Source organism: Podarcis vaucheri (assembly GCF_965113315.1).
Source record: "Podarcis vaucheri genome assembly, chromosome: 11".
NCBI classification, from domain to species: domain Eukaryota; kingdom Metazoa; phylum Chordata; class Lepidosauria; order Squamata; family Lacertidae; genus Podarcis; species Podarcis vaucheri.
Genome location: NC_138749.1, coordinates 17,197,193 through 17,214,469, shown reverse-complemented (window position 1 = coordinate 17,214,469; position 17,277 = coordinate 17,197,193). Strand labels below are relative to the sequence as shown.

At 44.8% G+C, this 17,277-nt stretch overlaps 2 protein-coding genes across 3 annotated transcripts in view; one reads left to right on the top strand and one right to left on the bottom strand.

Moving 5' to 3' along the window:
- The window catches only part of TARS1 (threonyl-tRNA synthetase 1), a 212,162-nt gene that overhangs the window by 45,368 nt on the left and 149,517 nt on the right, over nucleotides 1-17,277 (bottom strand). The gene's annotated exons all lie outside the window — the stretch shown is intronic.
- NPR3 (natriuretic peptide receptor 3) overlaps nucleotides 886-17,277 on the top strand; it is a 54,933-nt gene continuing 38,541 nt past the window's right edge. For both annotated transcript variants that reach the window (XM_082242047.1, XM_082242046.1), the window contains exons 1-3: nucleotides 886-2,127; nucleotides 10,425-10,547; nucleotides 12,453-12,619. In XM_082242047.1, the coding sequence (XP_082098173.1) occupies nucleotides 1,410-2,127; nucleotides 10,425-10,547; nucleotides 12,453-12,619 (1,008 nt within the window). In that variant the 5' untranslated portion in view covers nucleotides 886-1,409. The remainder of the gene's footprint in view (nucleotides 2,128-10,424; nucleotides 10,548-12,452; nucleotides 12,620-17,277) is intronic.

The following is a 17,277-nucleotide window of genomic DNA, read 5'->3' as shown; positions in this document are numbered from 1 at the left end:
ACGGCTTAGCGGCTATTAGCGGCTTAGCGGCTTTAAGAAAAAGGAAACAAACTCGCAAGACGTTTTGTCTTGCGAAGCAAGCCCATAGGGAAATTCGTCTTGCGGAACGACTCAAAAAACGGAAAACTCTTTCGTCTTGCACGTTTTTCGTCTTGCGAGGCACCACTGTAAGGTGGTACTTGTAAGGTGGTACCTACTCCTTGGGGACCCCTAGCCAGCATTGTGTGCTGGCCGTTTGTTCCCCTGAAGAGGCACACGCATCCCGACTGCACGCCTACTGTTTTTGCTCGGCTCGTAAACAAGCTAGCAACCAGCCCCGCTGATCCGCGAAGCAGGCGATAGTTCAAAATGGGAGGACCGATGAGAGAGAGAGAAAGAGAGAGAGACTGACTTCATTGCAATCCGAACATCTGCATACAATGCAGCTTTTAAGCCTAGGGAAGTCCGCCCCCTCTTTGCTGCCCTGCACCTAATTGCATCCATGCCGCTGTGCAAAGCAGCGCCCCGTGAAACTTTGCAACGGACCTTTCCAATCCCATGCATTTCAAGTGAAGTCGTACTGGGGTCGGGGCAGTCGCTCGGACTTCCATGCACAAGTTTGCAGCACCCTCGATCTGCGAACCCTCGGGGCACGCAGGCATGCCGCACCCCACACCCACCCACCCACCCCCCTCTCCTGGAAGAAGGAGGGGAAATCGCGGCTCCCTTTCCTCGCCGTTTGCCCACCGGGTCGTCCTCGTTTCTGCAGCCCAGAACAAAGTGGCGGAGGCCCGAGAGGGCGTCCGGAGGCGCGCGCTGCGGCCAAGGGGGGGCGGGGCAGAGCAGGGGGCGGGGCCACCGGCAGGCAAGGGGCGTCAATGGCGGTCTCCTCCCACGCACCCCCCCCCACCTCCAGCTCAAACCCGGCCTCGCCGCGCCATGTGTGTGGCGACCAGGCGCGCGGGCTGCTGCCACCCTATTTAAACAGAGGCTATGAGACCAGGAGGAGCAACGGAGGTCCACCGAGATCACTCAGGAGGCAGAGAGACGGGGGACGGGAGAGGAGGGGGAGGAGGAAGAAGAAAGGGGAGAAGAAGGAGAAGGAGATGCTCTTGGCACCCCCGCCACCATCGCAGCATCAGGGATAAGTCGCGGGAGAGTTGTAGTTGAGTTGCAAAACACCCCCCCCCCTTTTTAAAAAAAGAAAAAGCAACACATTCCCTGCTAGGCATCAAGACGAGAGGGGGAGAGAGAGAGAAAAGACGAGGCGCTCCTTGTTGTTGGATCCATACAAACTTTGCAGGGTTTGCTTGGGGGGTTTTTTCCCAACTGGCGCGCGCTCTTCTCGCATCTTTGGGCACGTAGTTCCCGTGCATTCAGGAGTGCTTTCCCACCCCTCTCCGAGTTCTTTTCCCTTTTGCGTCGCAACCATGCCGTCCTTTTTCTTCCTCGGCTGCTTTTCTTGCAGCCTGATGGCTTGGCTGCTCCTCGCCGGCGGCGGCAGCAGCAGCAGCAGCCGCCCGGGCGTGGAGGAGGCGGAGGAGAAAGCGCTGCGGGTGCTGGTGCTTCTCCCCAAGGACAACGCGTACCTGTTTTCCCTGGCGCGGGTCAAGCCGGCCGTCGAGTACGCGGTGCGGCGCCTGGAGGCGAACGGGACGCTCCTGCCGGCGGGCTACAAGTTCCGGCTCTTCTACAACGACTCGGATTGCGGCAACGGGGCGTTGTTCAGCCTGGTGGACATGGTGGCCTTGAGCGGCCAGTGGCCGGACCTGCTGCTGGGCCCCGTGTGCGAGTACGCGGCCGCGCCCGTGGCGCGCCTGGCCTCGCACTGGAACCTGCCCATGATCTCGGCCGGCGCCCTGGCCGCGGGCTTCGGCACCAAGACGGGCGAGTACTCGCACCTGACCCGGGTGTCGCCGGGCTACGCCAAGATGGGCGAGATGTTCCTGGCGCTCTTCCGCCACCACAACTGGAACCGGGTGCTGCTGGTCTACCACGAAGACAAGGAGCAGCGCAGCTGCTTTTTCGCCGCCGAGGGCGTCCATGTGGTCTTCCGCGACGCCGGCTTCCACCTGGACGACTTCGCCTTCGACGAGAGCGCCAAGTACGCCGAGGACGTGGTGCGCGCCATCCAGGGCGGCGAGAAAGGTGAGGATGCGCGCGGGAGTCACCTCCGGAGGGAGCTGCCCTTACCCGGAGCCCAACGAGGCTCCTCCGGCTGGGGGTGGGTGAGCGCAACGCCTGGAGGAGAGTGCGCAGGAGCAGCGCGCAACTCCGGAGGGGCGTCCTAGGGCCCTCGGGAAGGATCCTGCCACGCTCCTCTTTACGCACTGCTTGGCGCAACCACCTAGGGCAAAGCGGAGACTTGGCCCGAGGCAGCAGCTCTCCCGGAGAATCTGCGCCCCGCGATGCGCGCTAGCATGTTGGGATGCATTCAAATAACGCCTTTGCGTTATTCAGCATCTCAGTCTGGCAGCACCTCTTCAACTATTTCCAGCTTAGAGCTATAGTCACTTTTTAAAAAATGGGGCAGGGGAGCGCCGTTTCAGAGTGGGATTCAGTCACAGACAGACACATTTAGGTTTCCCGATTATTGTTGGGAGGGCCTGCGTAACAAACACGCTTTCCCCAGAGAGCCGGCTTTTTGCGATATGGAAAGTGAAGGGGAAAGGCACTGGAAACTGGCTAGCACTTGTTTTGAGACAGTTATCACACCTCTCTGCAAACAAAATCGGAATGCATGCTCAGTAAAGAGGTTATCATTTTATTGGCAGGGTGCTTTGTCCCGGGTTCAGTTTGACCTAACTTCATAATGGCCCTCTGATGTAGGCTACTATTATTCCCATTTTACAGAAGGGAAACAGAGGCCTACAGGGAGCAACCTGCGTAGACCAGGGATGTAACTTGAATTGAGGTCTACCACATTCCAGTCAAATACACCCAGTTCCTGGGAGGATTCAGCTACTCTTTCCATTACACTCCCTGCTACAGCTTTATTGTTCCTTTTCCCAGGGTTGCCATCAATGGGGAACCTCTCCTTTGCATATATTAAAGTTAACAACAGCATTCAAATCTATTAAAACTTGTCAACTGACTTGTATTGAGCTTGGGACCACACAAAAATATACATTTGGGGCCTGTGTGCTCAACTGCTGCAGAACTATATGTTAAAATGGCAAAGAGTTCGTGGAAATTATGGCAGAGGTGATAACTATGCAGTTGTTCACTAGCTTTTTCCATATTGAAGGGCAGCATGATTGCTAGGACAGCATTGGTACACATGCAAACACTCAACCTCTGAAAACATACACAGTGTAAAACAATTAAAGGCTAGTTTTAAATAACCGTTTTAAAAACTATTCAGAAATGATGAAGACACAAAAAGAATGTATTATCATCAATGATGCCACAAGCACTATCCAGTAGGTGTTCATAACATTCTGGAAAGCACAGTATGCCTAGCACCTCTTATAGCAATAGATGCACTGGGAAAATGGGATTTCCTAAGCAGGCACATTGGCAGATGATCAATAGGGGATATTGCAGGCTGTTATTGGTGGATCAGGAATGGATAGGAATAAACAATGGACATCAAGGATTTGTTTAAACAAGGCATCTTCTGAATGGACTGACACATAACCCAACTCCTCACTCTTTCCTCCACACAAGTATTCTTAGATCTGGTCTTATTTATGTAATAAATGTATATCCCCTCCTTTCAGGGCAAAGACCAACAACAACAACAAACCCTTACAACAAGTTAAAAACAAAAGGGTTGTACCCAACTAGGTCAGATTAGACCTACTGAAATCAATAGACCAAAATTAGTCCAGAGGACCTACTCTTCAGTTTGCCGTAGTTGGCTGAAACTCAAATATTTTGCTGCTTTTCATATGCTGTTAGGGGATTTGCTACACACTTTCTCTTGTGTCCATACATAATGGAAAGTGGTATGAAATAAGAATGCCTTTCCACCCACTCTGTGAATGACTGAGTCAGATATGAACAGTGGAAATCATGGGTGCAGCTGGATTGTAGAGTCTGAGTGTGCTGCAGACTTTCCTGGATTATTTTGTACAGATATATGCATACATAGATCTGGTACAGTGCCTTAGCTTTTGAGTTTGAGGTAATGAGGACGTTCAGTTCTCACCTCTGCCCAGTTAATGTAGGTATACAAGGCTCTTGAAAGATTGAATCTCCTTCAGAGTTTGGTTTTCTACTAGGTCATTTTCTCCTGTCCTGTTTGTGAAAGCAGTTGAGCAGGAATTGCTTGGAAGGGATCATTTAGAAAGGATTGCATTTTTGTTGATGTGGAGCACTTCATATGATCCTAGCACAGTAAGTTTGATTGAGTGTGGGCTGTATTCAAATGGAGAAAACAGAAACCCCCTGGATGCAGCATGACCCAATGCTCATTTGAGTAGCCTTATTGTGATTTGTATTAGCAAAGCTTATTAAGGCTTTCTAAAACATGTATGCATGTGTGCTTGTAGTTCCAGCTAATAGCACCTGGACTGTGTGTGACAGGCATGGTGTGAGTGCATGGTGTGATTGCTAAGAATTGTGACCCAAGCAGTTGTTGTGAGAAGCACATGGCTGTAGAAGCAGTCATTGTCTTGGGAATGTAAGGTCAGGGGAGAAGGGAATAAACTTGAGGTTATACGTTTCAGCATGTCTTTTATGAAAAAATAAAATAGGAAAGCCAATCCTGTCAGAAGAATGCCCCAGATAATATAGCAAGAATGAGTTAACGCCAGAGTTCTGTTTCCTGACTTCCTGTGCAACTTTCTCAAAAGTAATGTTCCTGTCTATGCCAGCCTCTCTCATTTCCATTTTCTGTTTCTTTGTTTAGATTTGCCAGTGAAGGAACTGGGCCAGGATTTCCCCTTGCATTTCCTTCAAAAGCTGACTCATCCAACATTTCATTACCTGCCTATGTAGAATCTATATGGGCAGGTTATACAATTTTGGAGAATACATTGTATTAAAGATATAACATTTTCTGTGCTTCTCTTTATTGTTTTTCTGTCAGTTACAAATAGTTCTTGTTTGGAGCTTTCAGGCCAACTACTCTCAATAGCAGCAGAGTCTAATCTTCTGTGGTGTTTCCTGTTTTTATTCAGAGTAGGAAGTTGTTCTCTGGTAGGTCATACCCTGTTGGCTTTTGGACTTCTCGAGTTCAGCAGGGGTAGCAGGAAGCACAGGAGTCAGAATTACAATGAATGGGGATTGAGATATACTCCACCGAAACTTCAGATTGATACCTCTGGGTTGTTCATTGCATTTGCTTGTCATCTGTTACACAAGAGACACCACAAAGCCTGACTTCCGAACTGCCTTGGGATATGTATTAAAAATGCCCTGGCTCATAGTTATTCCTGATCGTGTCCACATCTCTCTTCTCATTTATAAATGTGTGTTTCTTCTGAAGCAACAGTTGAACATTTACATATTGTAACTTTACGCTGTTGTACAGCAGAAAGAAGTTTGCTGCATTGTCATTCTAGAAAAATCAGCTTGCAGGTGCAGGATGCAGATAAATTGAGATAAAACACCCTCTTGTAACATTTGGGGAGTGGAGTAGGCTATGGAATAGAGATGTCAAGGGCTGTTGAAATGTTTCTCTGCCTCACTAGCACACCACAAAAAATCCCAAGTGTCTGTATGAAAGCTTTCCACTTGTGCAGATAGACTAAGCAGGGGCTATGTCTGCATTAAAATCTTGTTCAAATGGCTTCTTGATTACGTAATTATAAACCTTCGCACATACTTTATTGGGGCAGACTGACACTTGCATTGGATTATAAAGCTGGTATTGGCTTGCTTCATATGACAGTGACTAGGGTTACTTCTTTCAAAGTCTACTTATAATAGACAAATTGTCTTCTTTCTTTTGGTATTTTAAAATACTGTACTGTACTGTGTACTGTAAATTGCTAGCTCAAGGTGGAACTAAACATTTGAGAGTAAACATGGGATTTTCACCTCTGTGTTTGATGTCCAAACATGAGAGAGGGGCATATACAGTAGAGAAGTGGGAGATGTGGAGCAGTGGGGGTGTTTAACTTTTCCCTGCTCCTTCCAGCTTTATTCTTATCATCTCTACCCCAAGCAGGACATCCAAGACATGCTTTCCTAGGAAGTGGGGGAAAGCAGACACAACAGGAAGTTGCAGAGTGAGGTCAGGGCAGGGTTAAGCACCTCTTCCAATTCCCTCTCGTAGCTCCTGCAAATGTCAGCCCACCTCTGCCTTGTATATCAAGAGCAAAAAGGAATTCCCAGCACATTTCTAGTTTCACCATCAGACAAGAGCCATGTTTGCACATTGTAGTTCAATCCCTGGATCAGACATAACTCTCAGCTAGGGATTATGGTTTGTTTCCTGCATGTGTGAGCAGAGATTAGTCTTAACAGCCCAGAAAGGAATATTTACAGTAAACCATTAACTATAGCTTACCGTTACATGCAAACTGAGCCATCGTATTTTGTGGAAAGTGAATAAATTCAACTTTTTATTCAAGCCAAGGACCCCTCCTGTTTGATTTAAGCATCCCCTGTTGTTGTTGTACTATATAATAATAGTTCCTTAGCAATCAGCCTCTTTTTCAAGGTCTTTCATTTTAAGAATGCAAAAACCCCATGAGCGTACCCAAAAGGAAATGTTGGATGGACAGCAACAAATCTGATGCTTAACCTTTCATTCTTTTATAGTGACTCTGCCTATGTTAGGAGTGTGAGAGATGTTTTCTTTTGGCCATGCTGAATATAGAGTCTCTTCCCCCTCAACCTTGGAGAGATCCCGTTGAGTATTGCATAAATAACAAAGGCATTTTGTGGAAGGAACCATCAGGGGAGCACATGGATTCCTGACTCTCACATTTGTTCAGCAATACGCTCATCAATTTAGAAAATCAAGCAACTGGGAGACAAACAGCTTGGAAAACATTTTGTTGTTGTTCTTGCTGTTGAAAACTTAGATACAATAAATGGATTTAATAATCATTTCTTAGTGTGATCTTTAGTGATATACATTTTGGGTGGGAAATGGTGGATACAATTAATTACAAAATCCAGGGCTTGAGCTGTAAGTATTGGGGGATACACTGTGTCAAATCTGGGTCTTCCCCAGTCAGTTACAAGGACTGAAATGTGGGTTGGTTTTTAGTCTGAACAAATCCTTCCATGTGACTGCTGCTTACTTCCCCGTCCTCCAGGGGTGGGGGAACCTTTTTCACCCTGATGGCATGACATGACCTCTTGGGCAGCCTTCCAGGAGCCATATGTTAATGGTGGGTAAATATGTCTCTTTTCTTTGTACAGTAGGCTGTTCTGCACCCCTATCATGGCATCTCCCGGCCCCAAGTGCTCACCCCTCCCCCAGTTCATTTCTGATATTGGAGAAAAGCCGGAGAGACAGACTGAAGGAAGATTAACCACATATGGGGAAACGAATAGTGCCCCACCAGGACCACCACATGCCCCTTTGCTTTAAAAATAGGACCTTTACTCCCACTATGCACTGTATATGTTTTGGGGCAGACACTGCAGTTTACAAAAATAATCTGCTGTCATGTGTAGACTGAGCCTCAGTTAACTACACATTTACTATCTCATTTATATGTCAGTAAGAAATAGGGACGTGGGTGGTGCTGTGGGTTAAACCACAGAGCCTAGGACTTGCCGATCAGAAGGTCGACGGTTTGAATCCCCATGATGGGGTGAGCTCCCGATGCTCGGTCCCTGCTCCTGCCAACCTAGCAGTTCAAAAGCACGTCAAAGTGCAAGTAAATAAATAGGTACTGCTCCGGCGGGAAGGTAAATGGCGTTTCCGTGCACTGCTCTGGTTTGCCAGAAGCGGCTTAGTCCTGCTGGCCACGTGACCCGGAAGCTGTACGCCGGCTCCCTTGGCCAACAAAGCGAGATGAGTGCCGCAACCCCAGAGTCGGTCATGACTGGACCTAATGGTCAGGGGTCCCTTTACCTTTACCTTTAAGAAATAGATAAGCACTATCTTTTATTATACAATATTGTCTTGAATATAAGACTAAGCTTTACTAGTCATATTTATACATTATTAGCTATACTTTTACGCTACTGGTGCAGCTTTTTTCTGTAGACTACCCACAGCATGTTAAAACCAACAAACAACCACAATTAAAACTCCCAGCGGGGTGAAGCAGCAGGTAAATCCCATGTTAAGGATCAGCAACTGGCCGATATTGGGCCCAGTGCTGCTCCCTGAAAAGGCCCCTAGTTACCAACCCAAAGGCAAAATAGGGGCATGAGTCTGGACCTGTGACTGTGGTAACAGGACATGCCAGTCACTGGAGGATGGTGACTGGGGCCTTTCTCACAGGGTGTCCTTGTTATTGGGGTCTTCTATAAATGACCAAAAATAAATAGTCCTATACACTCTCTACCTATAACATAATGACTTTAATCAGCTGAGAACATGCAATTGCAGTGATGGTGGATAGTTGATATCATTAGCTCTTCTGTGGTTTGTTGTGCATGATTTATCAATACTTGAATTCTTCCGTCCTTTTAGTCAATCTTGCTAATTGATACTTGAAGAATAACTTTGATTCTGCTTACTTAATGGCAGATTAAATATATATAGGTTAGAACTGAGTGGGTATTTTTGAAGGAAATCCAGCAAAACTTGTTTGTAGCTAGAAAGTGGTCCATGCATGCGCTGGATTTTGCTTGTATAAGTTGTATGTGTGCATCTGAAGCTGGCAGCTTGTTAGGAGATTAAACTACAGGCCTGCATCAAGCAGGAGACTGGACTAGATGACCTACAAAGCCATTCTCGACTGTTGTGGCCAATGCATCTTTCCAAATTGAGATACTGCATCTATTGACTCGGCAGTTATTAGCAAACACAGTGCACCTGTGGGGTTTCACTTTGTCCTGTGAGGCTTCAGACTGCCCCTCAATCTGAGCAGTTTGCCTTCTGCACCAGAGCCTGTGGTGCTCTAGATGGTGCTGGAATCCAGTTCCCATCAGCCCTATAAAGCATCAAGCCACTGGTCAGATATGATCGGAGTTGTAGTCCAACATTATATGGAGTGCCATAGATTCCCTATCATTACTTACTGCTAGCAGAAGGCCTGTAAATTCCTTCTGGTCCATGAGCATTTGCTTCCTCTTTGCCTACATGCCCTGCTTTGTTTGCCTCTTTGTTGATGAGCAGCCTTCTGCCTGCCTGCCCAACTCAGCAATGGCCATTGCTGCAGACTGACTGCCCTGATTAGTGATTCTGTCAATGCAGAGACTCACTTAATCAAAGTATAAATTATGAAGCCAATTTTCATTAATTAATTTGGCAGTTCTTTTCCATGTGTAGCCATTTTAGGTTTTAGGTTCAGCACAGATAAGATTTCAGTTGTGATCTTTGTTTTAGGTTTAAAGCGTCTGGCGAAAGCAGACAGGTTTTCTCACACAATCTAAAATACTTTTCTTACCATGTCACAGGTTTTTGAAGATGTTCCAGTTCTCTTGATTTAGATCTGGTGAAGTTTTAGCAATTTAATTTCTGTAACTCAATCATTCTACAGAATGACGGGATTTGTTATCACTGATCTTAGTTATTCAGATTAAAGCAGCCTTCCTCAGCCTGGTGCCTGTCAGACTACAAGTGCCATCAGCCCCAGCCAAGTGCTCTGTTTTCCAAAACATCTGGAAGGAACCAAGTTGGAAAGTGCTGGATTAAAGGAGACGGTTGTAGCATTACGATCTAGGAATGCCTAGTTCACAATGCCCAGGAAAGAGTACACAACTACCTTTTAGTCATTGAAATTAATGAGCATGACTAAGTTATGTCCATTAATTTCAGAGGGTCTACTCTGAGTAAATCGTAGTTGACTACCACCCTAAGTCTTAAGAAACACAGCACTCCTCCTTTTCTGCACATTACTAAACATCATGGGTATGATCCAGCCAAAGTGAAGTATTTTCAAATGCTTTCCAGGAAATATCCTAACATATACTTATAATGGTATTTTAAAATGCTTAACTTTAATTGGATCGTCCCCTAACTATGTATTGTTAAATGTTCCAACTATTTAAGTCTTCCCTCCAATAAATAAAAAATATGCCATTGCATGAAATATTTAAAATGTGGATGATGACATTGATGTTTAAAACCCCCACAAACATTATGTCAATGAAAAGCCTGACAATAATAGGCCATCGCGGGTGGTATTTCAAATAAGCCTAGGAGAATTAGGAGCTGGGCTTCTGCAGAGTGGCAGTGAAACTGGTTGCTATATTTTCCTTTGAAACCCCTAGCCTTGTTGCTGGCTGTTATATCCAAGATTTTGAAAAGCAACTGGAAGGCATTTTATGTCCTTATCTCCAGCTGTACATAAATTTGACAATCTGTTTCCAGTAGTTCGAGGAATAGTTTCTTATCTGTGTTTTCCATTTCTTTTCACCAGTTGTGATCATGTGTGCCAGCAGTGACGCAATAAGGAACATCATGTTGGCTGCACATCGGCAAGGAATGACCAATGGAGACTATGCTTTCTTCAGTATTGAACTCTTCAACAGTTCATCATATGGTAATGTGGTTTCTTTCCTCTGGTGGGTTCAAGGCTTTTATAAACAAAGCAACATTTTAAAGATCACTTTAGTCTTTAAGTTTGTAAGTCTTAAAATATGCCACATAGCATTGTCTCTTCTAACACTTATTAGTATCCACCTGGATTATGAAATTAGAAAGGGGGGGCAAGGTTTTAAAAGTTCAGTGTATAAAGAGAAATTGGTGACGCAAAAAAGAGCTAAGACTGGGAGGAGATATGATAGCCATCTTCAAATATCTCAAGGGCTGTCATGTGGAAGATGAAGCAAGCTTGTTTTCTCCTGCTCCAGAGGTTAGGACCCAAACCAATGAATTCAAGTTACAAGAAAGGAGATTCCCACTAATCACCAGGAGGAATTTTCTGACAGTTGAACTTTCTGTTCAACAGTGGAATGGACTCTCTTGAAATGCAATGGACTCTTTCATTGGAGGTTTTTAAGCAGAGGTTGGATGGTCATCTGTCATGGATGCTTTAGTGGAGATTCCTGCATTGCAAGGGTTGGATTAGATGGCCTTTGGGTACCTTCCAACTCTACAATTCTATGATTCTGTGAAATGTATGAAAAACTTTATTTATTTTTAAATTTGTTTTCCCCTCTGCCCTCAAGAAGTTCAGAGCTGGATTTGAGTCCTGTGAGATAGCTTATGTTGAGAGTCAGTAACTTGTCTGGAACCACCAGTATGTTTCATATGCCAAGCCAGTGTCAATTTGAACATGTGTCCCCATCGGACAACCACATTATCACATGGGAAGTTTGATCCATACATGTTGCTGCAGCCTCTTACTGCTCAGGCAAGATAATGAGCATGAGGTTGATCTTCATGACCTCAAAGATTACTTCCCATTCTACAAGTCTGTGATTTCAAAGGCCTGGCTTGTTCTGGAGCTGTTTAACCATAGTTTTCCATTTCAAATAAGGAAACTATGGTTAGCTGAATGTGTCCTGGTTTGTTTGCTGATTTACACTGAGGGGTTCATTCATTTCTCAACTGATTAATCAAAGGTACGCTCATCCAAACATCCTCATAGAATCCTACTAGACTGGAGGTAGAGGAATGATGTGGATTATTTGCTCAATTCATCACGAAGCAGCAAAGCCTCAAGGTGGCTTATATTATAAGAGCAACAAGAAATATATATATTTTTAAACACAATCATCCCAAATTGCTAAATATAACCACCACAATAAGCAGACACACTCCCCACCCACCTCACCCCTCTAGACATATTTTTCTTTTCTCTTTTCCGCTCTTAATTTCTTTTTGATTCTTTTTTCTTATTCATTAGTGTAAATTTCCAGTTGTAAAAATTAGGTTTCCAGGGAGATTATAGCAGGTGTGTTGTGGCACTCTGTTGTCTGTATTGCCAGTGCACAATGTTATTGCTGAAAAAATGAAATAAAAACAAACATATCTCTTGGGACCCCTCCCCCCAAAAAGGAAAATGTTTCTTTGTTTCCCTTTCTTAGGTCCCAAGAGCTATGCTTGTTTTCATTTCATTTTTGTCCTGAACTTCCTGTAAAGAATGTCAGACTTTTGCCACACATCTCACCCTTGAAAACAGCATGCTTCCTTTTTCTGCAGTACAGTGTGTAGCCTTTTGTTTTTAAAAAAACCGCATTAATGAATCATGTAGGGTACAATCCATTCACATTTAATTTCAATGGGAGAGATTTGATCATGTGTTTGATGCTCTCATAGGTAATAAGTGTGATTTAAAAGTGTTTAAGTTTGGTGGATTGTGCGCCTTTGTTAGCAGGACAACATCCTTTAAATCTCTGGCTACCCCCAGCTACACATGGGGAATACAGCAGGAGGAATGGGGGAAAACGAGCTCTTTATGGTAACTGGCTTGGAATTTTAAATATTTTTATTTCTCCCTTAGGTAATGGCTCATGGAAGAGAGGAGACAAATACGACCTTGAAGCAAAGCAGGCGTACTCATCCCTCCAGACAGTCACACTACTGAGGACAGTGAAACCTGAATTTGAGAAGTTTGCCATGGAGGTGAAAAGTTCTGTACAGAAACAAGGAATCCATGATGATGATTACGTAAGTGCCCGATTATGAGGCTAGAGCTTTTGGCATCATAAAAACACCCTCCTAATTAAATCAGAGGTGACAAAGTGGCCTTTTCTGAATTGGACCAAATTGTCGGAGTGTTCAGCTACTTTTTCAGAACACTTTTCCTGGTAGCCTTAAAAAAAGCAACCCCACTTGCAAGTGAAAATTGCTCTTTCTGTTTGTTCACAGTCATCTGGAACAGAGTTCCTTTCATCTTCATCTGTCTTGCTCATCATGAGGCTTTTAAGGGATGATGTGGTGAAGAAACTGGTTCTGTAACCCTTACTGTTTTTCTGTGTCAGGACTTCCTTAGTTTTCCATTTAGCTCCAGGTTTCCCTGAGTTATCTCAAAAGCCATTCCAGCAGAGAACCAAGTTATCCTCTAGCTCCTTGTCCTGTCCTCACCTTATCAAATAATTTATTGCAGTCAATCAACAAACTGCATTCCTTCCCGCTTGTGTTGATGGATGATACTGGGGAACATAAACCATGCCATGAATCCTTTCCTCCACTTGAGACCTTTTCTCACTCCTTTCTCTGTAGTTGTAGCTGGGTTCTATTGCAAAGTACCTGAATGAACTTGACTTGAACAGGCTCTCAGACCAAATCTGAGAAGTCTTGTTTTGCCATTGTAACATTTTTCTTCTTGATGATCTCTGCATCTCTTTCTCTCACTCTCTTTATATTAGTTAAGGTGCATTTTAGATGCATTTATGTCTGCTCATGCAAAGGTACACTGGGAAAATGTGGAACCTATCAAAAGTGAAGGGGGAGGAACAAGGTTTCTCAGATGCAGCTTGTGAGATTTGCATTTTACTTCCTTAATTGTGTTACAGAAACATCTTCCAGTTTATCAAAATATTCTGAAAAGAGCTGTTTTGCACTCACAACTATTCTGAACCCAGAAATATCAGTATTGGAGTATCTAATACTGCTGTCGTGGTCTTGGATCCATGTCAGGGAACTGCCATCGGAGCCAAAGGGAGAGGGAGGGCTCCAGAGGGATTCCGGAGAGCGTCCCGGGAGGGAGAGAAGCAGCACATCTTCTGGGGAAGGAAATCAGCATAGCACCAGTGGAGAAGGGGGGCAGATGGGGGAATCGGCGAGGTGGCTCCAAGACTCCTCGCCGGGGACCAGCGGGGAGAGCACGGGTCCCCCGATGCCCACACCCTCCCTGCGCAGAAGGCTTCCGCGCAGGGAAAGTAGGCGGAGACTAGGCGTCAAAGAGCTTATTTGCTGGAAGAAGTTCAAGAAACGCCCACTAACGGATTCTGCCAGCGATTGAGACAGCCACGGGCGCGTGGCTGTCAAGACAGAAAGGGTTCACTCAGGCAACCAGCCAAGGGTGGCGTTGATTTACACACGAGCAACCCCTAGAACCATTACAATCCAGACAGAGACAGTTAATGCTGCATCAGGGGAGGACATAACAGAGGAGGTTTATATGGTAAACCGCCCTGTGATCCTCAGATAAAGGGTGGTATATAAATTTAATTAACTAAATAATAATAACAAACCCGAGGAAGACCTTGTATCTGGAACATTTCAGGAAGCAGCCACTGAGGCAGTTCTTCTGGTGGAGACTTCCTGAGATGAAGAGAAGGACAGCAGTCTGTCCCTAATCCCTAGGGACTTTGCTTCTTTTATCCTCTGGCTCCCAACCATGGTTTCCTGCCTGTATCACTTGATACCAAAGACTCCACCCCAGAACTTATCTCAGCTCTTTGCATTCTGCTGCACACACACACAACGGCATGCCAGTCCCTGAGGCAGCAGAAAACACCACTTCAGTCAAAGGCAGGTTGCAAAAACAAAGCATCTCTTTGAGTACTGATTTCCTTCAGGGATGTGGGGCCTATGGCACAGACCGCCCTGCCTAGTTATATTTGCCCTCATGAGAGTTCAGGTCAGTACTGGGGTAATATACTGGATTACCTGTCCTTGGCACTGATCATTTGCCTTCGCTTGGCTCCATCTCCCACAATCGCTGTCCCAGGTTCTGACACCAAACATCTCTCTTTTATTCATTTATTTTATTCCATTTATGAGTCATTTAATTTAAAAAAAAAATCTCTAGACAATTATGCTTGCCCGCTTGGCTCTGCGGCCCACCTGTGGCTATTGCTGTAAGTACTTTCCTGGCTATCCTGCCTGCTGCTATGGCATAGCTCCTTTGCAGCTTCAGTTATGAACAGCGCTTGAGCAAAAAATGTTGTTCTCCATCCATGGGTGAGGCCTATCTTTACAGGATATGAATAATGATTAGGTTCCTAGAGTGTAAGTAACAGCTGTTTGTAGATAGTGCAACGTGATTAAGAGGAAGATAGTTCCAGGTTAGAGATTCAAAATGGTCAGCCCAAAACAATTAGCAGTAACATCCGTTGTTGCCGTTTTCTGCTTTTAAATTATAACTTTGTTGCAATTTTCCTTAACATTAAAAGTAAAATGAAATGTATACTGTTTGGGTGGCATCCAATTGGTGCCCCTCTGCTAACGGAATGCATTCAAAGGGAGGGAGGGAATTTTCTGCTTTGCCCCTGCAGTCCCTTAAAATCTGCCCCCTAAGACCCGCAGGGTGGATTATATTGGGGGGGGAGAGGAAATAGCACAAAATTGCCCCCCTGTCTGTCCACTTGCAGATGCCTTCTGTCAGCACAGGGCACCAGTTAGATACCACCCTTTTCTGTAGGGGAGAAATTACTTCCTGAAAACCCCCAAAGTGTTTTATCTTGTGAAGATTTTAGGCATGGGACATAATGAAACATAGCAGCGGGGACACATGTAAAGTTTTTTAATAAACCCTTTAAGAAGTGCCAAGTTCCTTGATAAATATTCCATTGTATGTCACTGACTGAAGTGTTCTTAGATGTTTCAGAGACACTTTCAGCAAGTGATTCCAAATATTCCGTGTTAAATCCAGGCAGTTGCCCATTGGTATTAGTGCAAGACTTTTCCACTACAGCAATTTCCATTCTCTACACTGGCTTTATATTGCAGCTGCTGAATGCAGCATTTGACAGGCAGGGTGTCAGAGGATTTTGTTTTTGTTGTTTTTTTAAAAACACCCCACCAGAGTTTTGCCTGTTCAGAGGCACTGAACTGTAATCTCGGCTGTTTCACCTTCTTTTTCCCCATGAGAACACCCTCTATGGAGCTCTGTTAGGAATAAAAGTTCTGTGTCAGATGTGGCACAGCCCTCATTGAAAGTCTACCAACTCCTTGTAGTTGTAGATAGTGGAAGCAATCATTTGGAACTAAAATCCATTTTGTATGTCCCTCCACAAAAGGTTAATGGGACACAGTACATCTAGTAATTTCTAATGCCCCCCCAAATGCAAATCATTTTTAGCAGCAGACCTTTAAATCTGTTTTGTACAGATTTGGGTTTAAAGCCTCACTGTAATTAAACTTCTTAGGACTTGTGAAGGTTTCTTTTCTTTTTTGAACCAAAGGGTGGGGGAGAGCTTCTGCCCCGCCCCACCACCCAGGCAGGGAGCCATACAGAACATGGTCTGTGTGAGAACATGATAGGCCACTCAGGAGAGGTGTATAATGCTATATTTTGCTAAGATGTCTGAAAATGTTGCTTTGAATGGTAACTGTCCTCCTAGTATTTAATGCTAAACTGCTACAGGTGTTAACAACCTCAGTATGGTGTCACATTGACACCATACATTTAATGCAAACTTTAAGCACATGGTATACCCTAAAATAATCGTGCAAACTGTAGTCCCCCCCCCAAACAACAAACCCCAGCTCCCTAAACAAACTACAGTTCCCAGGAATATTTGGGGGGGGAGACAATGTGCTTTAAGAATATGTTGTGAACCTAAGAGAACTTAGGAGTTCAGTCATAGCATTGAAAAGGGAGAGGAGACAGGGATGTTGCACTTTGGAGTTCCACAAGTAATAAACCTAATTTAAGGCCATCTACATACCTCCCAAGAACTGTACTGGAAATTTATATTAGGATGTTGGCATGGAAATATGAATAACAATATACCATAGCAGCATTAGGGTCCCAGGGTAGAGATGGCTGGATCAGTCTACTTCTTAGTCTGCTTTCGTTGCATGTGTTAGTTACTGAATCCATCCTGTAATTTACATTGCATTAGTGAATTTTTGAAACTAAAAAACACATTAAAGTTTGTGTTTAAACACGAGCATCTTATTCAACATACAGTGGTACCTCTGGATGTGAACGGGATCCGTTCCGGAGCCCCATTCACATCCAGAGCAGAACGCAACCTGCGTCTCTGCAGGGCGCGATTTGACGCTTCTGTGCATGTGCGTGATGTCATTGAGCATCTGCGCATGCATGAATGGTGAAACCCGGAAGTAACGCATTCCGTTACTTCCGGGTCGCCGCAGAGCACAACCCGAAAACGCTCAACCTGAAGCAACTTCAACCCGAGGTATGACTGTACTTGCATATTTGAAAAATGGTTGAAGAGCTATATTTTCAAAAAACAGTCAAAGTAACCACTCCAAGCATATCTGCCTCCACAACTGTGTACTGCTGCAGTTAACCATCTTCCCCCACACCTGTCAGTTCCATTTCGAACACAGTCTTGGTGGCAGAAATGCTTTGTTCTGATTCATGAGTTAGTCTGGGAAGAGCACGTCAGGCCAATTTGGGGGGAAGA